This window comes from Scyliorhinus canicula, chromosome 2 (assembly GCF_902713615.1).
Source record: "Scyliorhinus canicula chromosome 2, sScyCan1.1, whole genome shotgun sequence".
NCBI classification, from domain to species: domain Eukaryota; kingdom Metazoa; phylum Chordata; class Chondrichthyes; order Carcharhiniformes; family Scyliorhinidae; genus Scyliorhinus; species Scyliorhinus canicula.
This window is the reverse complement of record NC_052147.1, coordinates 259,123,130-259,146,367: the sequence shown is the minus strand read 5'-3', so window position 1 is coordinate 259,146,367 and position 23,238 is coordinate 259,123,130. Positions and strand designations below refer to the sequence as shown.

The 23,238-nt window shown below is 44.1% G+C and overlaps 1 protein-coding gene across 1 annotated transcript in view; it reads right to left on the bottom strand.

Annotated features, from left to right (window-relative positions):
* LOC119962107 (kinesin heavy chain) overlaps positions 1 to 22,989 on the bottom strand; it is a 251,142-nt gene extending 228,153 nt beyond the window's left edge. The window contains exon 1 of the mRNA XM_038789984.1: positions 22,384 to 22,989. Coding sequence (XP_038645912.1) covers positions 22,384 to 22,512 — 129 coding nt within the window. The 5' untranslated portion in view covers positions 22,513 to 22,989. The remainder of the gene's footprint in view (positions 1 to 22,383) is intronic.
* Positions 22,990 to 23,238: the final 249 nt, after the last annotated feature.

The following is a 23,238-nucleotide window of genomic DNA, read 5'->3' as shown; positions in this document are numbered from 1 at the left end:
CCCCAGAGTGCATAGGAATACAAAACAGTCCAATCACTTTATGAAGATCTGCTTTAGGGGGAAGGGAAGGGTGGGAGAAGAGAAATTTTCACAGTACATTCATTGCAGTGTTACTGTAAGCCAACTTGTGACACTAATAAAGGTTATTATTATTAAAGTGAAGAAAGTTATCCGGGGAAGGCAGGGGGAACAGTCAGATTGGGTACTAGGTTTTCGAAGAAATATGGGTGACATGTAAACTTTAAACAGCTGAGAAACAGTTGTTCCAATTATGAGGTTTGTTATGTTTTGGAATTGTGCCTTTAATTTGATGTAAAATGAAGGGTCACGTGAGCTGTTCTGAAGTCTGCTTGACAGCAAACATAGATGATTTGTTAGAGTTCAACGGAAGACATGTGGGAGGCTTTCAAATGTCAGTTGAAAGGAATTCAGGACCGGCATGTTCCTGTGCGGAAGAAGGATAAATATGGCAAATTTCGGGAACCTTGGCGAACGAGAGATATTGTAGGCCTCCTCAAAAAGAAAAAGGAGGCATTTGTCAGCGCTGGAAGGCTGGGAACAGACGAAGCCTGTGTGGACTATAAGGAAAGTAGGAAGGAACTCAAGCAAGGTGTCAGGAGGGCTAAAAGTGGTCACGAAAATGCATTGGCAAATAGGGCCAAGGAAAACCCCAAGGCTTTTTACATGTACATAAAAAGCAAAAGGCTGCCAGGGAAAGGGGTGGCCCACTGAAGGACAGGTAAGGGGATCTATGTGTGGAGTGAGAGGAAATGGGTGAGGTACTAAATGAATACTTTGCATCAGTATTCACCAAAGAGAAGGAATTGGTGGATGTTGTGTCTGGAGAAGGGTGTGTAGATAGCCTGGGTCACATTGAGATCCAAAAATAAGAGGTGTTGGGCATCTTGAAAAGATTAAGGTCGATAAGTCCCCAGGGCCTGATGGGATCTACCCCAGAATACTGAAGGAGGCTAGAGAGGAAATTGCTTAGGCCTTGACAGAAATATTTGGATCCTCACTGTCTTCAGGTGATGTCCCGGAGGACTGGAGAATAGCCAATATTGTTCCTTTGTTTAAGAAGGGTAGCAAGGATAATCCAGGGAACTACAGGCCGGTGAGCCTTACATCAGTGGTAGGGAAATTACTGGAGAGAATTCTTCGAGACAGGATCTACTCCCATTTGGAAGCAAATGGATATATTAGCGAGACGCAGCATGGTTTTGTGAAGGGGCGGTCGTGTCTCACTAACTGGACAGAGTTTTTCGAAAAGATCACAAAGGTGATTGATGCAGGTAGGGCAGTGGATGTTGTCTATATGGACTTCAGTAAGGCCTTTGACAAGGTCCCTCATGGCAGACTGGTACAAACGTGAAGTCACACGGGATACAGAACTGGGTAGGAAAGTAGCAATGGAAGGGTGCTTCTCTGATTGGAGGGCTGTGACTAGTGGTGTACCACAGGGATCAGTGCTGGGACCTTTGCTGTTCGTAGTATATATAAATGATTTGGAGGAAAATATAACTGGTCTGATTAGTAAGTTTGCAGACGACACAAAGGTTGGTGGAATTGCGGATAGCGATGAGGACTGTCAGAGGATGCAGCAGGATTTTGATCATTTGGAGACTGGGTGGAGAGATGGCAGATGGAGTTTAATCCGGACAAATGTGAGGTAATACATTTTGGAAGGTCTAATGCAGATAGGGAATATACAGTGAATGGTAGAACCCTCAAGAGTATTGACAGTCAGAGAGATCTAGGTGTACAGGTCCACCGGTCACTGAAAGGGGCAACACAGGTGGAGAAGGTAGTCAAGAAGGCATACGGCATGCTGGCCTTCATTGGCCGGGGTACTGAGTATAAGAATTGGCAAGTCATGTTGCAGCTGTATAGAAGCTTAGTTCGCCACACTTGGAGAATAGTGTTCAATTTGGTTGCCAGGCTACCAGAAGGATGTGCAGGCTTTAGAGAGGGTGCAGAAGAGATTTACCAGGATGTTGCCTGGTATGGAGGGCATTAGCTATGAGGAGTGGTTGAATAAACTTGGTTTGTTCTCACTGGAACGATGGAGGTTGAGGGGCGACCTGATAGAGGTCTACAAATTTATGAGGGGCATAGACAGAGTGGATAGTCAGAGACTTTTTCCCAGGATAGAGGGGTCAATTACTAGGGGGCATAGGTTTAAGGTGCGAGGGGCAAGGGTGAGGGGAGATGTGCGAGGCAAGTTTTTTACACAGAGGGTAGTGGGTGCCTGGAACTCGCTGCCGGAGGAGGTGGTGGAAGCAGGGAATATAGTGACATTTAAGGGGTATCTTGACAAATACATGAATAGGATGGGAATAGAGGGATACAGACCCAGGAAGTGTAGAAGATTTTAGTTTAGACGGGTAGCATGATTGGCACAGGCTTGGAGGGCCAAAGGGCCTATTCCTGTGCTGTACTTTTCTTTGTTCTTTGTAATCCAGATTGTTTTACTGGGAAAAGGGTGAAATATGTTTACACTGGGACGTAACAGCAGAAGCCGGCATGCTAACAGTGGGCAGACTGTGCGTTTCCAAAGTCCCAGAAACATGTTGAGAATGCCAGGTTTTAAATAGTCATGACTCAACTGTCCAGTTAGTTCCAAGATGAAGGAGAGTTGAAATCTCAAGGATAGTTTATCAGAAGTTCTACCTAGATACAAGACCTTTGTGATTCATGTTGCCTTGGCGATGGGCTTTGAGAGAAGATGGATTTCTATATATCCCCGAAAAGTCTCAGACACAGTTAGCCTACCAGGATCAAGAAGAGGGAGATCAGCAATAACCAGCAAGACCTTATGTATCACCACACAAAAAAGTGATTGGGAGCTTATACTCAGATTGGAATGACTAATTTCATGGGGAGTTAAAAGAAGACTAAAAGATTTGCTTTGCTTTAGTTAGAGGTAGCAGTTTCTCGAAAACTCACACTATGAAAGACAGTTCTGGAGTTTAAAGTTTCCAGACTGGGAAAGGAAAAGGTCAGAAATAAAACTTTGGGAGCTCGAAATGATTTAGGACTGATTCTGGAAGCTTTAAATGTCTACTTAATAATAATAATAGGTTATTGTCACAAGTAGGCTTCAATGAAGTTAATGTGAAAAGCCCCTAGTTGCCACATTCCGGCACCTGCTCGGGGAGGCTGGTCCGGGAATTAAACCCGCGCTGCTGGCCTTTTTCTGCATTACAAGCCAGCTGTTTAGCCCATTGTGCTGAATCAGCCCTAAGGGACAGTATAATATACTTGATAATGTTTTTCTTGGTTGTGTTAAAAGTTCTGTTCCATCGGTTTAAGTATAAGTTGTCCACATAAATAGTGTTTAATCAATAGTGTTTTAGTCTGTTTGTTATAGTAAACATCTTAAAAGGTGAAATCTTACTGTGGCATCCATTCAGCCATAATTGAAAAGTTGATTTTTTTTTCAAGTTATCGGTTGCAATGGAGATCATAGTAAATTAAGAAATAGATAAAAATCACATTGATACTCATTATATTAATGGTATGATAACATGAAAAAAAACATTTGAAGTAAAAAGAACTTCTGGAAAACAAATCTTAAATAATAAGTTCAAATTGCACCCAGTAAGAATTATACCCTCCCCCATTATTGGTGTCCTGGCTCACTGTCAACTGAATACCATTAAATATAGAAGAAGCGTTGAAAAGGTCCTCCCCGCCTCAACACTCTCTCAATCTCCTGATGATTTGTTGGTAAAGGTTTTAGACGATTACATTTTTAGAAATTTGCCCACGGGATGTGGGAGTCACTGGCTGGGTCAGCATTTATTGCCCATCCCTAATTGCCCTTGAACTGAGTGGCTTGCCAAGCCACAGCAGAGGGCATGTAAGAGTCAATGACATTGGCTGTGGTAGGGACAAATAAGGTAAGGATGGTAAATTTCCTTCCCTAAAGGACATTAGTGAACCAGATGGGTTTTACGAAAATTGACAATGATTTCATGATGATCATTAGATTTTGAAATGTAGATTCTTTCTTGAGTTCAAATTTCACCATCTGCATTGATGGGGTTCAAACCCAGGTCCCGGGCAGCATTACCGTGGTTCTCTGTATTACAAGTACAGTGACACTACCACTACGCCACTGGCTCCCCACTCAACAGTCCTTTTCATTTGTAATTGTCTTCATTTCAGAAATTCAAGGTCTAAGATTCTTTAAACCAGACTGCCTCAACCCTCATCTCCGAAAGGACGCAGGCTTGGTTTACAGCCAGTTCTTTTGAATGATGTAATTAAACACTTCAAACTTTAGGAGTCAGTGTCCCCAGACAGGTCATTGTTGAGACCTGAATGCAATTAAATCTAATTAACTTTCATGACCAATATTCCCTCTGGACTGTACAGTCTCTGACTGCCATTGCACACTAAAAAGTACCATAGATGTCAAAGAAGATAGTGGCATAGTGGTAATGTCACTGGACTCGAAATCCAGACACCATGGCAACTGATGGAGTTTAAATTCAATTTTATTTTTATACACATTTAGAGTCCCCAATAATTGTTTTTCCAATTAAGGGGCAATTTAGCTTGGCCAATCCACCTAACCTGTACATCATTTGGGTTGTGGGGGTGAAACCCAGGCAGACACAAGGATAAGAGTTGAAATTCAATTAATTAATAAATGTGGAATTGAAAGCTAGTCCCAATAACGGTAACCATGAAAGGATCGTCGGTCCTTTAGGGAAGGAAATCGGACATCCTTCCCTTGTCTGACCTATTTGTGATTCCAGACCCACAACAATGAGCTTGACTCTTAACTGCCCTCTGAAAAGGTCTGGCAAGCCTCTCAGTTGAACGGCAATGCAGACAAAAATGCTGGCCTTGTTAGCGACACCCAAATTCCATGAACAAAGAAAGATAAGTTGACCTCTGGAGCATCGGAAAATCCCTCCAAAAATGAGGTTGACTGATACACCGTGAATAAAAGCTGAAAAGTGGGTGTGGTTGACCGCCATTTTGAAACATCATCTGCTTCCAGCATAGCCCACATCACCTGGCTGATCCCTTATGCTCTGAGGTCCAAGTAAGTGAAACATTAATTTGAAGGGTGAAATATTGAGGCTGACTACTAATCCCGGGATAGCAGTCTGTTGCTGAAAAGGGAGGTGTCATAATATACATCCATGTATATAATGGAGTGCAGACAGGCGGTGATTGACACACAGGATGACTAGTAAGCACACAGAACAGAGCAGCATATCACCAGACAGGACACGACCACTATAAAGCCAGAGGGCACCAGTTTTCCCGCTCTCTCAGGATCCACCCTCTGAGACAGTCAGAGCTCGTAAGCATTAACCAGTGCAAACACAATGTGGTAGTCAGTTAGTCTGGTCAGGCTAGCCTCAGGTCTCCAGTCAAGTCAGCATAGTGTCAACCCACAGTTGAACAGGTATAATAGTTTAGATGTTAAATAAAATCGTGTTAGGGCAGCACGGTGGCCTGGTGGTTAGCACAACCGCCTCACGGCGCTGAGGTCCCAGGTTCGATCCCGGCTCTGGGTCACTGTCCGTGTGGAGTTTGCACATTCTCCCCGTGTCTGCGTGGGTTTCGCCCCCACAACCCAAAAATGTGCAGAGTAGGTGGATTGGCCATGCTAAATTGCCCCTTAATTGGAAAAAATAATTGGGTAATCTAAATTTATTTTTTAAAAATAAATAAATAAATAAATAAAATCGTGTTGCATCTCATCAAGTGTTGGAAGTCTGTCTCTCGCTACACTGCATCAATCGCAGTCCACATAGACCCAGCCTACCCAACACATCAGGAGGGATCGATTTGTACGTGCGATTTACAGTATATGCAATCTTGTAACAATACTTTTCTTAAGAATTTCGCTGTTGGTTCAGAGTTCGACAAGAGATCATTGGCAAAAGGATCAGATGGGAGGTAAGTTTATTTTACACAGCTAATTCTTATGGTTTGAAATATGTTGCCTGATAGGCTGGTGAAAGCAGAGTAAATTGCAGAAGGGCATTGCATTACCTTGAAAAGATGAATTTACAGGGCTATGGGCAAAGAGGAGGGAACGGGATTAATTGAAATTCTCTTTTAAAGAACCAGCAGAGGCAGGATGGGCTGAATGTCCTTCTGCGATGCCACACAATTGAGGCAGCATTTTATGGCCTCCCCCACCAGTGGGTTTGTGGCTTGGGGTGCCCGTAACGTTTCTTGGGTGGCCTTCCTGCTGCTCCGACCAGTCTGGTGTGGTGGTTGAGGCCCACGGTAGTCTGCCTGCCCTTGCCTAAGTTGAGGCCCTTATGTGGCCAATTGGCCACTTCCCATCAGGACTCCATTTTCAGGCTGGCGGGAAGGAGGGGGAGCTTAGCAGGCCATCCTGCTTGGGTCTCAGGTGGGAAAGGGGGAGCTTCCCTCAAGGGCCCTCTTTCCACATTGGGCATCCCCACCCTACCACCCGAAAGGTCATGGGTCCCATGGGTGCTCTCTGCACCCTCCACCCACAGCCTCTCCATCAAGGAGACCCTGGGGGTCACCTCCCCACCATGAGCCACTGCATTTACCTAATACTGGAATCCAAGACATAGAATCTGGGACTGCTTGTAGAAGCCACTCACATCACAGCTCCCAAAGGTTCCAGAGAGCTGCCAGCCAATCAGATTATCTGGCAGCTCTCTGAGGTGAGACTTCTGCCCAAATGAGGGGCAAAAGTCCCGTTTTCCATCCGTGTACCCTGTCCAGCCAATTGATGCTCCAACATTAATGCGTTGGGTTACTGAAGGGCATTTGAAGTCTTGAAGGATCATTTTCAATTTTCAGAAGTTACAATCGGAGATGCAGTCACCTTTATGGAAAGGGTGGATTAAATATGCAATTCCTACTAAAGTTCGCTACCAGAACTCACATAACAGCAAGCAACTTATTATTGCCAGCACAATCTAACCAAATTGCAACAGCGTTGCGTGCCGAGCCGTTAAGCCGGATGGTGTCCAGCGATCGCAGCACCACGCTATCTATCTGGACTTTGTTGCAATCCGGGGCCTCAGCAGGGAACATCCCGGCGAGGCTGCATTTAGTCCCGTTTCCTGCACTGAGAAGCCCCGCTGGCCACTGCAGGAGGAGATTGGGGTGCCAGTTTTACATGGCATCCCGATCTCTCAAACCCCTGACATCACCCCTGGACTCCCCCCAAAGACCCAACTCATGCACAGAAAAAATGCCAGCCTGGCACCCTGGTGGTGCCCCTGTCAGCTGGCAATGCCAGGCTGGCACCCAGGTAGCACTGCCAGGGTGCCAGGCTGGCAGCGTCAAGGGGCCCAGGTAGCAGCAGCAGTGCCAGCATGCTATCCTGCCAAGAGGGCAACCACCTGGGTGGAAGACCCCCCCACCCCAAGTGCCATTCGGTCTGGTCGCCGTTTGTGGGGACCAACACTGAACGGCACTCACCTGAGGTCTCCAAGGGGTTAGATCCCCCGGTTTCGATAGATCAGATGAGTGCATATTCAAGTGCGACTAGCTGTCTCACTCTAATATGCGGATTTGCCAAATACTGATCCCGCCCACAATGGGTGAGATTCAGAACACGACGTCTCGCGAGATCTCGGGAGGTATGGCAAGCCGGGTTGATCCTGGAAGAGGGATCGCCAACATCTACTGGCTGTGCCGCGATCTCGTTCAGATGAAACACAGCTGGTAGATCATGCCCTGTATTTCGCTACATGTTTCAAATTTCACACGGTGTGTGCACTGCATTATTTTTGACTAATCATCTGTCCAATAGTATTATTGTACTGCAGGTGCCATTGTTGCTAGTGGGTGTGCAGGCAGCTGTCATGGACTAGTGTCTGGTATGACAATGGATGAAATTCAATGGTTTAAAATTGCAACAGACAACAACACATCTCATTTATTACCCCCACCAACTCTTCAGGAGGTGTGGCGGGAAATCCCGCTATCCGTAAAATCCTGCCCCAAGAAAAGTTCAGCAACAACTGCTCATACGAATTTCCATAGTAAATTCACCAACAGGTTGAAGGTCTGGTCATCCCAAGAGTTTAACTATCTAAAGTATGGCATTTACTGTGCATTTAGATTCATAGAATATTTTGGACTAGAGCAGCACTATCACCCCTTTACAAGGCTGTAAAGGGACAATTCTAAGACAGTCCATTCAAATATGCTTCCAAGTTTACACCAAAATATTTATGTTTTATAATATATTCATATGCTGTCCAGTGCATGATGATGTCACTAAATATGTGATATGGTAATCTTAATCTCCAGCCCTTGTTACAAGTACCTCCCAATATTTAACAGGTCTGAGCACAAATGTTTGACCAATAGGATGTTCTAAATACCTCGTTCACGGTTCAGAGCAATATTATAGATCAAACATTTAGTTCTGGGAAGTTTAAAGTTAATTGTAGAAAAGGAGATTAATGGAACTAAAGCAGTTTGAAGACTAATATACTTAAAAGGTTGGGACCTTGTTGACTTAAAAGATTACCAGCTAGAAAAGTAAGGTCATAAGACAGCAGGTGCGCTTACTTGGCTGAAGAATGAAGATAAGGAGTGGACGTTTCCATTCTGAAGTCCAGTGGTCGGCAGAAAGTCAGCATGATTTTCTCTGGATGGCAGGGCAAGGAATATGGTGAATCTCATGGTAGGGTGGGCAGGGAGTCACCCACCCCACTATTACCTCTTGGGGTCGAAGGTCCTGGCTCCATTTTTAAAGCACACACTGACACACATTCACTCATTGCAGGCCAGACACTCCACACTACCCTTCCAGGGTCCTTGCGTCCACAGCTTCTATTAGGAAGCTTCACATATAAAGGCTCCTCTGGCATTTCCTGTCACTCATCTCTTGATAAGGACACCGCTGGTGATACACACATGGTCAGGCCAATGCTCACCATTGCAGTGATCCATGTTCACCAGCATCTTGATCTTCAAGAGGCCCCGCAGCCTCTTGCTCCTCAGGGATGAGCAGCAGCCTGCATCATCGATGCTTCAGTGGATGTATGAATAAATTCAAGTGGTACATGTTCTCTACAGGTTTCCCTCCATCTCACAGCCAACAGTCAAATGCTAAGCTCTTCACCTGACTGCGACTGAGACACGGCATTCCCACCCTACCCTTTCCAGATAAAAGACATCCTGGAGGACCAGAGATGGGTGTTCCTCCTGTCATTGCTCTTTGACCAGGGTGATGTGCAAGAGGCCTCAGGCAGACTTTTTTCTGCTTGTCTCTAATTGCCTAAACGTTAGAGAAACCTATGCCAGGGCAGCAGAAAGATTTTGGAACTTAAGAACATAAGAGGAGTAGGGTGTTCAGCCTATCTGCCATTCAATACAACTTTCACTGATCATCCACTTCAATGCCTTTTGCCCACATTATGTCTTTATGTCATAACCACATGATCCCTTGTCCACCATGACCATTCACCAGGGATGATGGAGGTTTGGCATTGTGATTTGGTTGCCCTTAACAAATTCCTTGGCAGGCATTCCACCTTCCTCCTTCCCATAATCCTGCATCTGACTGCAGCCAATGGCAAATGACAAACAGCAGCTTCACACATGAAACAGGAACAAATCTGCTACAATACGGGCTTCATCATAGGGAGGAGCACAAGTGGTCATCTTTGACATATAGCCGCCTTATAATTTTTTGGTAACCTCTGCAATCTGCCACTAGTGCTGACCTGGAACTTCACCCACCCGAAAAGACCTTCCTCCCACCACAAGGAGTGACATTGACCAACTGCATGGTCAAGGTCAGTTTGGAAAAATGATGTGCATCACATGTTAAACTCACTCCTACTTCTACCCTTTACCTGTCATCCACCAACTTACCCCAACACCACAGACCCACCCATTCCCCTCCTCATTGCCACCCTTGCCCCTCCAAAATTACCATGGACCGTAACATGATTCACCTCCACATACCTTTCCTTCCCTCAGAGCCGACACCTATTACCACCCCATAACCATCCTGACCCTGCCCAGTCCATTACCCAAGCCACCTGTCTTAACCCAAGTTACCCCTCAGTAACACAACTGAGAAGACCTTCAACTACCAGATTCTCAGTCTGAACCTGCCACCCTACTGCATCTCACTCAGCCCTCTGACAGTGACGGTTCCCTCCTATCCTAGTGCCCAGAGTCCTCCACCCAGGACCCCACCATCAACACCATTGATCCTACCCTCTAGGTCACTTCCCCCCCCCCCCTTTAATAGTCACTCCCAGTCCCCCCATTCCCCCTTCCCTGGAAATTCTCCCTACCCATCCCCTATAAGCCTGCTTCTGCGATCCTGCCTTCGCTCCACCCTTTCAAACTATTAGCCCCCTTCTAGCCTTCGCCTGCCTCTCTTGTCTAGCCTTGGAGCAATGTTTCCTAACGACATTCAATATTAGTGATGAATCCCCAAGAAGAAGAAATTGACATCTACAGACTTCAAAGTTGTTAAAGAGGTAAAACTCGACAAGTGCACGCCTTAGAAATGTCCCTGGTGATTATAGGCCAGTTAGTCTTACTTCAGTGGTCGGTATGTTAATGGAAAAGGTCCTGAAGGATAGGATTTATGACCATTTGGAAAGATGCAGCTTAATCCGGGATAGTCAACACGGATTCGTGAAGGGTAAGTCTTGCCTCACAAAGTTGACTGAATTCTTTGAGGAGGTAACTGTGTGTAGATGAAGGTAGAGCAGTTGATGTCGTATACATGGATTTTAGTAAGGTGTTTGATAAGGTTCCCCATGGTCGGCTCATGAAGAAAGTAAGGAGGTGCGGGATAGAGGGAAATTTGGCCAATTGGATAAGTAACTGGCTATGACATAGAAGACAGAGGGTGGTGGTGGATGGAAATTTTTCAGACTGGAGACCAGTTACCTGCGGTGTACCACAGGGATCAGTGCTGGGTCCTCTGCTATTTGTGATTTTTATCAATGACTTGGTGGAGGGGGCTGAAGGGTGGGTCAGTAAATTTGCTGATGACACCAAGATTGATGGAGTAGTGGATGTGGTGGAGGGCTGTTGTAGGCTGCAAAGAGACATTGATAGGATGCAGAGCTGGGCTGAAAAATGGCAGATGGGGTTTAACCCTGATAAGTGAGAGGTGATTCATTTTGGTAGAAAAAATTTGAATGCGGATTACAGGGTCAACGGCAGGGTTCTGAGGAATGTGGAGGAACAGAAAGATCTTGGGGTTCATGTCCACAGATCTCTGAAGGTTGCCACTCGTGGATAGAGCCGTGAAGAAGGCTTATAGTGTGTTAGCGTTTATTAACAGGGGGCTTGAGTTTAAGAGCAGCGGGGTTATGCTGAAACTATACATGACCCTGGTGAGACCACATTTGGAGTATTGTGTGCAGTTCTGGTCACCTCATTATAGGAAGGATGTGGAAGCATTGGAAAAGGTGCAAAGGAGATTTACCAGGATGCTGCCTGGTTGGCAGGATAGGTCTTATGAGGAAAGCTTGAGGGAGCTAGGGCGTTTCTCTTTGGAGCGGAGGAGGATGAGAGGCGACTTAATAGAGGTTTTGTAAGATGATGAGGGGTTAGAGAGAGTGGACGTTCAGAGACTATTTCCTCGAGTGGATGTGGCTGTTACAAGGGGGCATAACTATAAGGTTCGGGGTGGGAGATATAGGAGGGATGTCCGAGGTAGGTTCTTTACTCAGAGAATGGTTAAGGTGTGGAATGGACTGCCTGCTGTGATAGTGGTGTCGGACACTTTAGGAACTTTCAAGCGGTTATTGGATAGGCACATGGAGCACACCAGAATGACAGGGAGTGGGATAGCTTGATCTTGGTTTCGGACAATGCTCGGCACAACATCGAGGGCCGAAGGGCCTGTTCTGTGTTATACTGTTCTATGTTCTATGTTCTTATCTACAGTCATAAAACTGAACGTTCTAAATTCTCATTAATTTGGAGGGCGAATTAATTCTAGGAAGGTGGCCATTTAATGTGCATGTATGAGATGCTAATACATGCAAACAGGGTTCCGAACATTGTTCATTGGGAGGCTTGACCCACCTTTAACCTGCCTTGAAAGTCAGGAGAATAAAATTCCAACAGTTTATCCCACCATTGGGGTTTTTGCCTCCTGCCAAATAAAGACCACCACAATTCCTGCTGCCGTCAGGAGTGGAAAAGTCCACCCGAGGTGTGCGCACTGCATCAAAAGAAATGCAGCCCAGAGATTTGTTTTGTTTCGGTTGTTAAAGTTACAATTAATTTTAAAAGCATTTAATAAGCTCTGGAAGACTATGTAGTCCAGAACATGGGTGGAGCTTAAGAAGGTTCTAGGTTTTCAATTTATGTGTGTGTGTGCTTGGGGGAGTGAGTGTTCTGCCGCAGGGAAAGGGGTATACCGAAAAGGTGATGCTTTTCACAGGTTCCAGGCAGCAAAATATTGCTGGTGGCTGGCTCTGTGTAATTGGTGCGCAGGACGAAGACCAGGAACCATTTAACAGCTCTCGCGGTTAGGGCTCAGGAGAAGTCTTGTGGAGCTGAGAAAGTGGCAGGAGGTCACTGGCTCCGTGCTGGAAAAGGTTAGAGTTCAGAAGAAAGCCTGGGAGCTATATTTGCTTGGTGTAGCTGTGGTGATTGGAGCTTGGAGAAATACAGGAACAGTGCCCGGCCAATGAACATAACCAGCTCTTAAAGAGCTGAAGTTACATTACTAAGTAGAATTTAGAGTGCAAAGCCAGAAATCCAGGATAATGGTGTATCAGGAGACGAAGTTGAAACCCTGGAAGATGTGCAATCTTTGAGGTGGTCCAAACTGGAGCAGCTTTGTGGGGATTCTGAACTTTAAATTATGATCTTCGAAAGTAAAAAGTTGTGAGTGTCTCATGATGGAGATGGAGTTTCAACAAGATTGATTGACTCACAGTGATCACTGATGTCTGGGTAATTTGCTATGAAATCCATGGGACCTGTCTTGGTTGTATTTGTTATTTAATGAGTATGATGGGTGTCAACCACAGTTTGCCTGTTAATTAAAATTTACATCTTGTTCATTCTTATAGTTGAGCAAAAGATACATATCATAAATTGTTTTATCTTTCTGACATTATATACTAAAGTTTTTTTGTTTGTTTAATACCTTGTGGCTTTATTCACTAGAAAGTGACCATGAAGCCATTGTCAACTGTCATAAAAAAAACATCTGGTTCACTAATGTCCTTTAGAGAAGGAAATCTGCCATCCTTACCTGGTCTGACCTACATGTGTCTCCAGAGCCACAGCAATGTGGTTGACTCTTAACTGCCCCCTCAATGGCACTTAAGGATGGGACACAGCCTGCGACGCCCACGTCCCATGAACACATTTTTAAAAAGTATTTGAATTCCAAACTACGGTAAACAAAATGTTCCTGATCCTTAACTGGATTTTACCGAAAATGGGGGGGGGGGGTCTGGTCTAGAATCATAACAATGGCAAGTGAGCAATTAATATGGCAAAGGTCAGAGACTGTTGTTCTTGGAGTCAGTCCAAGACAAAAAAGAACACAAGTTAGTAATTTCACACTTTGAATCAGCTAATCACAAGATTGAAAGTGCCATGAGCTGCGAACACAAGACTGCTTCTAGCAGGAAAGTAGAAGTATCTGGAAAGCATAATAAATGAGACACATTGTTGTCTATTGCAATTCTGAAATTTAAATCCCATGCACTGTCATGCCAGACACTGGTACAAGTCCGAGACAGCTGACTGCATTCTCAGAGCAACAGTCTCACCCACGGTAGAAGTATACTATTGGATAGATGAATAGTCAATCATAATGTAATGCACACACCAGGTGCAAATTAAAACATGTCGAGAAATGCAACGTATCATTGGCCTTAAAAAATTGCATGCTACTATGAGGGACCAATTTTAGTTTAACTTTAGTAGACATGCATTTTTAACCTATCCTTTCCTTCAAGGTGACTGCATCTCGGATTGTAACTTGTAGCTTCTAATAACTGAAGATTAGCTTTCAGGACTCCACAATGCCCTTCAGTTACCGAGCATAAAAATACAGCTCATTATTGTAGTATAAAACAAATTGGGCGGGATTCTCAGCTGGCGGGATGCTCCGTTTTGCCAGCAGCCCAGGGGTTTCCCAACGGCGTGGGGCTACCCCCCCCATGGGAAACCTCATTGTCCGGCCGGCGCAATAGAGAATCCCAGCGGCAGGTCGGGCAAAAAGGTGGCGAGGCGGAGCATCCCGCCGATTGTATCTGCTTATTCATTGCAAAGTCTCTAAACTCTGATTGAAATGCTTAACAGTATTTCTGGACACATAGAACCATAGAACAGTACAAGTCCTTCAGCCCATGATGTTGTGCCGACCATTTATCCCAATCTAAGTTCAACCTAACCTACACCCTTTCAATTTACTGCTGTCCATGTGTCTGTCCAAGAGTCGCTTAAATGTCCCAAATGACTGACTCCACCACCTCTGCTGGCAGTGCATTCCACGCACCCACCACTCTCTGTGTAAAGAACCTATCTCTGACATCTCCCCTATACCTTCCTCCAATCACCTTAAAATTATGATCCCTCGTGACAGCCCTGGGGAAAAGTCTCTAGCTATCCACTCTATCCATGCCTCTCATCACCTTGTACAACTCTATCAAGTTACCGCTCTTCCTTCTTCGCTCCAGTGAGAAAAGCCCTAGCTGTCTCAACCTTTGTTCATAAGACATGCCCTCTAGTCCAGGCAGCAGCCTAGTAAATCTCCTCTCCAAAGCATTCACATCCTTCCTATAATGAGGTGACCCGGACTGGACACAATATTCCAAGTGTGGTCTAACCAGGGTCCTATAAAGCTGCAGCAAAACCTCGCGGCTCTTAAACTCAATGCCCCTGTTAATGAAAGCCAACACACCATTTGCCTTCTTAACAACCCTATCAACCTGGGTGGCAACTTTGAGGGATCTATGCATGTGGACCCCAAGATCCCTCTGTTCCTCCACACTTCCAAGAATGCTGCCTTTTACCCTGTATTCAGCATTCAAATTCGACCTTCCAAAATCTGAATGTCTCAATTGGAGCTTTGGAGGTAGATTCAGTGTTCGCAATCCAACCAATAATTTGCTAAATGTGTGGTTAAAAAGATATAATCATGGCAGGATCTGTTTTACCTGGGTCAAATATTTAAATATGTCTGTACATTCCTACCCTCCTGCAATATGGCCCATTTGCTTCAGTGAAATAAGTTGTAGCTACAAGACCGTTACCATTATATTTTGGTTGTCACTTAGTTAAGTGAGAGGAAAGACTTACTATTAAAACATGGATAAAAAAAGAGGAAAGATTGATGAGGGGAGAGGCAAAATAGATAAGAGGATAGGGGAATTGAGGAAAGCAAGAGAATAAACTTATTTTGAATGCCCTCTGGATATTGGGCATCAGTTGTGCTTCATTTGGTAGCACTCTTGTTTCTGATTCATAAGGTTACAAGTTCAAGTCCCACTCCAGGGCCTGAGCACTGTTTGTGGTGTTATTTTGATGAAGAGACGTCAAACTGAGGTCTCCTCAGGTGAACGTAAAAGATCCCAAGGCACTATTTCAAAGAAAACAGGGACGCTCCTGTTTAATTCACAATTCAAAATTTCCAGATGTAAATGGAAACTGAATTAATAAAACGACCAGGCTCTAAAAATATTTTAATCTAGCATAAGTTCAAATAAAAAGCAGACAAAGACCTGCAATTATTTTTAGCCATTTAACCCTCACATTAATACTGAACAATACTTACTTCACACACCAATTAAAGTCAAGTCTTTGAATCTTAAATTCAAACCCAAGTAAAAGAGCAGAGATTTCATATTGGGAAGAAATTAGGTTTACTCAAACACAAAATGCACAATAGAAAAAGGGTATTTTAACCAATTACCCTCTTTACCACCAGCCAAGATTGAAGGACACAGATTTACTCTTCCCACAGAAGAAAATTGCTTCATCAAAATATTTTCACATCAGCTCTAAATCTGGCTGTATTCACTGAAAATAAGATTGCATTTCTCTATGCTTCCGTAAAAAATATGGCATCAATCACTCTACAGCATTTTATTACACTTCGCTAGTTGGCAATTAACACAATTAGCCCTATAGCTGAGGTTACTTTCCTAATGCACATATACCAATTATTACGATTGCATCCGTATGTTCCCAGATACATATCTAGAGCTGAAGAGTTTTTTTTAAAACTTGCAAATCCTTTTGAATCATTTTGTTGAATGCTTTTTCTTGCAATGAATGTAGTCCCAGAAGCAATTCTACAAAACGTGAACCTGGGCGCAAACGTCATTCTAGAATGAGATGGCCATTTCAACAGAATTGGTATGAAGCAGAAATGGAAAGGTCCATTTTATTGGTATGCTACTCAAAAACAGCAATACAAACAAATACTTTTATCCCTTAGACTGAAGACAAGGCTAAATCAGCAGCCATGCAATAGGAAAGCGGTGTACAGCCCATACCCTTTCACTGACTCCACAATTCAATGCAATCGCCAATCTCCATAGCAACACCACCATATTGTTGAAAGCATGCTGTGAAGTTCCACTCTTTACATTCAAACTCAATCTTTTCACACAGAAGAGAGATTCTGCAACTTTTTATGGTTTTCAACTTGATTAGTCATTTTCAGATATATTAAGATTGCTTCAGAATTGGTGACGGGAGGGTGTGGTGGTGGTGGAGGTGGAAGCGGGTGGGGGGGGGAGGGGGTGCAGTTGGGGGTGGCAATTTCAATTTAAATGCTTTTTTTTGCAATAGCACGAATGGAATTGTGGCTAAAGAATTAAAGGATCGTTTTCTGCAATGTGTCCAGTCTCTCCCAATTAAGTTGGTACAGCAAAACGAATAGCTTTCATCTCATAGATTTTCTGGCATAAATGCAAACAACTTTGAAGAAAATAAACCTATAGTGTCAGAAACAGAATACTCAAATGTTGCTTTTTTAAAAAAAACAAAGGTTTGTTCTCCAAAAGTAAGAAAGAGATTCCAAAATGATTTTATGCATTTAGTTTGCAACAATGTATTAGTGCACCTTTTGGTCTTCAAGACTCCCTTATAAATTTCCTCCACTAGACCTCAAAACACCCTTTAGTACCCAATAATAATCTTTATTGTCATAAGTCGGCTTACATTAACACTGTCATGAAGTTACTGTGAAAAGCCCCTGGTCGTCACATTCCGGTCCCTGCACAGTGGGAGAATTCAGAATGTCCAAATTACCTAATAGCACGTCTTTCGGGATTTAGAACATAGAACATAGAACATAGAACAGTACAGCACAGAACAGGCCCTTCGGCCCTCAATGTTGTGCCGAGCCATGATCACCCTACTCAAACCCACGTATCCACCCTATACCCGTAACCCAACAACCCCCCCCCCCCCTTTAACCTTACTTTTTTGGACACTACGGGCAATTTAGCATGGCCAATCCACCTAACCCGCACATCTTTGGACTGTGGGAGGAAACCGGAGCACCCGGAGGAAACCCACGCACACACAGGGAGGACGTGCAGACTCCGCACAGACAGTGACCCAGCCGGGAATCGAACCTGGGACCCTGGAGCTGTGAAGCATTTATGCTAACCACCATGCTACCGTGCTGTCCCGTGGGAGGAAATCGGAGCACCCGGAGGAAACCCACACAGACACAGGGAGAATGTGTGACTCCACACAGGCAGTCACCCAAGCTGGGAATCGAACCTGCTGTGAAGCCATAGTGCTAACCACTATGCTACCGTGCTGTCCAGACCTTCTTGCTTCTTATCCTCTTTTAGTCCTTTAGAGAATTTGTTTTTTGCCGGATCCATCCTCTTCCCCTATTTATTATTGGGAGGATAATGGGAGAACAGTTCCTGAAATAGCCACGAACTGTAAAGCTGCCATGCTCAAACAACTAAAGCAACAAATAGGAACTATTCTATATATCAGTATGTCTGCAGAAATTTTCTCAGCAGTTTATGGAATAATTTTATTTAGCGAAAATAGTTCCAAAGACTATCATTACTGCTAGCTTACTAACATGGGGGTCCTAACTTTTGTATGCATATGTGGTCAAGCTATGTACTGTGGGGCTTTGAACGTCGCCGTTTAACTCTGTTACTCTCTTTGCAAACATCTCAAGCTACTGGTACTAGAATAAATTTGTTACCACATGAGAACTTATCAGTCAATAAGGCAACTTGCTCAAGTCTTCAAGCTTCCAAATATGAATCAGGACAAGCTAATTAACTGGGCTCTAGGGAAGTCATATAGACTTGAAACATAAATCTGTTTCTCTCTCCACAGATGCTGCCAGGCCTGTTGGGTTTTTCCAGCATCATTTGTCTTTAGTGAACTGGGCACATTTGATTTGCATAATGGAGGGGGGGCAATCTTCCAACCAACAGATAAAAGAGAGCCATTCCATGAACAGTAAGGTTTTGCCTGTTCCATACGTTCTTACCTACCTTCACTGCTCCTCATTTCAACCACTGAGATACAATTTGGCCCTTTAAATAAGTCCGGGAATGTAATCAAGCAAGCAGTGGCTTCACTCATTTCTTACCTTGGTTTTTTTCCAGGATATCCCTCCCTTAAAACTGTCTTCATTTTGTGACCATAAATCATTTTGTCTGGCCAATAGAGAGTATGTTGAACTCTCAAAACATATTGTCAAGTTCCAATACTGGCATAAAAACATTCCAAGCCCGCCCCCATATTTTCTCCAGAGGTCTCGCCCGCTTCCGAATCCTATTTTGCAAGTGAAATTTCTCTCTTGATTAAATCTTCTTCATGATTAATTCCAGGTTTAACAGTAGTGGTGAAAAAAAATATTTTGTTAAAGCTTTTCATCTTGTACTCATCAGGGCAATCGCAAGAATATCAACATCAGGGAAAGCAACAACTTAATACTGGATGAGATGAGGGTGCTGATTTGTTGGCAAGCGGAGGCTATTAATAATATCACACGGGGCCCTGTTCTTTGCAGATAGAATATGTGCACAAGTTGCTCCTGTTTCAGCAAAACAAAATAATTGATATCCATTTGCTGGTTCATTCAACGGAGCAATGCCTTGACCAATCAGATTCAAGATGCCTGGTTTAAACACTGCTTGGCTGTTAACAGTCAGTCACCATCAACTAGCGCAATCTCCTGCAACACCTCTATCAACCAAGTCCACTTGTCAACCAATCAGCACTCTCTTCTCATGCAGTATAAAGTTGTTGTTTCCCCTGACATTGGTATTCTTGCAATTGTCCTGATGAGTCCAAGATGAAAAGTTTTGACAAAATGTATTTTTTCAGCAATACTCAAGTTCTGTATTAACAGTAGTCATACAGCTGATGCCATGGCTGGGACGTTCAGAATAGCTGCTTCACAACACTAATTTTTTGCAATGTGTGCATTTTATGCTTCATTGTAGGTTACAATTGTTTTTATTTTCCATAAATCATGCAAAGAAGAAAATGTACAAAATTCACTAACTTTACTCCAAATCAAGTCCCAAAGCAATAGACCATGAATTTCAGAGCTTAATATGTCAAAGATAAATGTGCCATGAGAAAACAAGGTTCTAGTTGTTTCAGTAATTCCACTGAATAAGAATACCTTTGAAAACTTGGCAAGTGTGCATTGTGTGTTACTTATTATGAAACACATAACAGGAGAGGCTGCAGTAAATTCCCACCACTGTGTGGTCAACACCAAAAATTAACATGACATGTTTCAAACCTATCAAATTTACATGGCAAATATGCAATCAGAACTCTGTGTGCCAGCATCCAAATGCTGCTGAAATTGGTCCTGTTAGCTCACAGTCATCTGCCATGTCTGTTCCTGTGAGTTCCCTGGGATCTCCTTAAGCTTAAAGATTTGAAAAGGTGTTGTTGCACTGATTGCAGTAATACACCAGGAAGTGTCAACCAAAAGAGTTGTGATGCCATCTCCACAGGATGGACAAAGAGTCAGGTTGTGTTATGAATAACATATCAGTTGCATTAGCACAAGAATGGCAGTATAATTAGCCTGTCAGAATTGTAAATATGTTAAGTCATTTGCTTCATTCAACCAACTCCACAGCCTTCAGTTTCTCCAATAAATCATTGCTGCGAATCCACATGTAAGGTTATATGTAATAGGAACAGCTTTTATTCAGTCAGGATTTCCCTTGCATACCATAACAACGTTTCTCTTTGCTGTTTCTTTTCTCTTTCAGTTTTATCACTGGCCCTGTGCTATTTCTTGCAGGTTCTGATAAGTTAAAAGATTTTTAAAAATCACCCTACTCAAAAATGGCACCGCAGTTGATAAATCAGCCCACTGTCCTGGTGTTTCCTGAACAATTCCGCTGATGATCCCATCAAAAGGAATGTTGAGGGATGATCCGTGAACCAGGATGACATACTCAGCAGGAAAGACTGAACAGCCGAGGGGCTATCTCTCGAGAAAAGGCTGAAGGCTAGCAAGTCTTTAGAATAAAGAAGTAGTTTGATACGGTGGACAGAGACATTTCTACCTGTGGGGGACAAAAACAACTGCATAATTGTGAAGATGGCTATTAACAAATCCAAGAGAGAATTCTGGAAAAACATCTTTACCCAATGTGGGTAAAAGATTTGGAACTCCCTACCGTACCTCACAGTGCCAGGGACAGGGGCTCAATTCCGACCTTGGGTCACTGTGCAGAGTTTGCACATTCTAGCCTGCGTGGGTTTCCTCTGGGTACTCCGGTTTCCCCCCGAACCAAAGATGTGCAGGTTTGGTGGATTGGCCATGTTAAATTGCCCTTTATTGTCCAAAAGGTTAGGTGCGGTTATGGGGTTACAGCGATATGGTGGGGGAGTCGGCCTGGGTGGGGTGCTCTTTCAGAGGATCACCGCAGACTTGATGGGCCAAATGGCCTCCTTGTGCACTGTAGGTAGGGAATCTATGACTCATACGGAGTGGTGTAGATTTGGGGAAGTGAGATCAGCAAATGAGGGAAAAAAGAATGGAAGGATAGGTGCAGAACAGTGACAAGGGAAGCTGGTGTGGAACATCAATAACAGCATAGGTGGGTTGAGCGAACTAGAATCAGGCCAAAAAATCTCGACTAATATCTCATAGTACATGAATGCCAAAAGACTGAATAATGCTAGAATTCATTCAGCCAGTTTATGGTTGGAGCGACCAGTGTCTGCTCTCAGGGAACAGAACAGTTTGCATTGCTCTGACTGGCTACAAAGCACCTCACCAAGGTTTGGTGGGGGTGGGAGGGAGTCGAGCCTCAATTCTCGGCCCTAATCGCTTTGCAGTGCTGCTGGTTGTCAAGTGGAGATGCCACGCGTGCTTAGAATAGACTCGGCTAAAACACCACGGACCGCTCCATCAGCCCGACACTGGGGGCGCTGGGCGGAGTATGGGAACCACCAGCCCCATCACTGAGAGCCAGCACCCCCAGGAGAGGCGGATGGAGAAGTGGATGGTGGCGATATGGGGGGCCTCGGTCAAAATGAACACGAATCAGCACCGAGCGAGTTAAACCGATGCAAATGGGCGGTGGCCAGAAATGTTACAGCAAGCACAACTGCGCATGTTCACTGGGCTCAGATGACATCATGTTCATCAATTGCACCAGAGCGAGAAAGCTTCTGATGGCTGATTTGTTCTACCTCATCTTGGCAAAATGTACAAGTTACTAAATATTTGATCACTTCATCGCCAGACTCACGAACTAAACTAAACGGATTCACTAATTCAGATATCTTTGCACTGGGATATGGGAGCTCACCCACCTTCGCCCTGGCCACCCCTCTCCCCACCAACAATCTCATCAAAGACTAAAAAAAAGAGGCAATTGAGAAGAAAATGTGATGTCTCCCATCCTAGAGTAAATTTGGATAACCACCAACCCCCAACCACCTTGTCTGGGTGGTTATATTCCCAATAAGGATAAATGGAATTCACTCCATAATTTTCAACTGAAAATTTAGGTTGATTTTTTAAAAAAAGATTATTTATTAGTTAACGGCGTTGCCCTGTGGTTAGGGTTGACATCATTCGTTATGTAGCACTAGGATCAAGCATCCATAAATCAAATGGCAAAATGTGGCGAGATGGGAGGTTTTAGAGATGGTGAATGTAAGATAAAAAAGATAATCATTGTTCAGTGCCTGCACACAATCACACTGGGCATCTCTCACAACAGTCCAAATACTGCACGGGGCAGCAGAAACAAGGAACTGAATGAAAGCGATTGCCCTTCTAACAAAGCGGGGAAAAATCCACTAAATCCCAGCAAATAACTTCAATCTCGACAAATCAAAACTTTGGCACAGGCTGTTATTGTTTTTACAGACAGGCAATTTCGAGAAAGGGAGAAAGCGAGAAAGAAAGAAACCTACCCCTATAAGATTGACGGTGTCGTCGCCTTTAAATTTCGGGATGAACTGATCCCCTCTCAAGCTCTCTGCTTGGCTCAGAGGCCTGAATCGACACATTACTTTAATGCTGCATTCAGCTGGGTCCGCCATCTCTCTCGCCTTTTAACAGTAACACAGGGACCAGAGCCAAACCCTCCAAGGAGGCAAATAAGGGAATATATCCAACGCAGGCAATGCGGGAGCAAGACTACCCCCCTTTAGCTGAACATGGTAGCAATCAATGCACCACAATCCTCTCCAGTCCACTGAAGATGCTATGATTTCTGCATGGGGGCAGAATGTATTAGCTGCAAATGAAACATTGGAAAAGAAAATAAACTGGCAGCGGCGTGTTATTGTCGCCTTTTTAAAAAATAAATAAAAACAAGGTTTCAAAACAAAAGAATGAAAGCAGCACTTCACAGTCGGTGCATTCACTTCTCAAGGTCAATCAGTCGGTTGCTCCACGCACAGCGCGGTCCTCGCTGGTTCTAGCATCTGCATTTTGATGTTCTCTCTGCCATCTCGCATCAGCACCAACCACCTTTCTCCTCCCGTTCCAGCTACTCCTCTGTCCTCAGGGCTTCCTGACATCACACCATTACCTCACCAGCAGCTCCAAACACTGCCTCCTTCTCGCGATACCAAAGGGTGATTGGGAAATGCAGTCCCATCAAATAGATTCGCCGGCAATGAAATTACATTGTCCAGTGTCATTCATCAGATATCTCCTTGCATTACCCTTGCATTGTATTGTGCCCCCCCCCCCCCTCCCATATCTGTGTGTAGAGGCAGCTTATAGTAGAAAGAACGAGGGGGTGACTGGGGGAGAGGGGA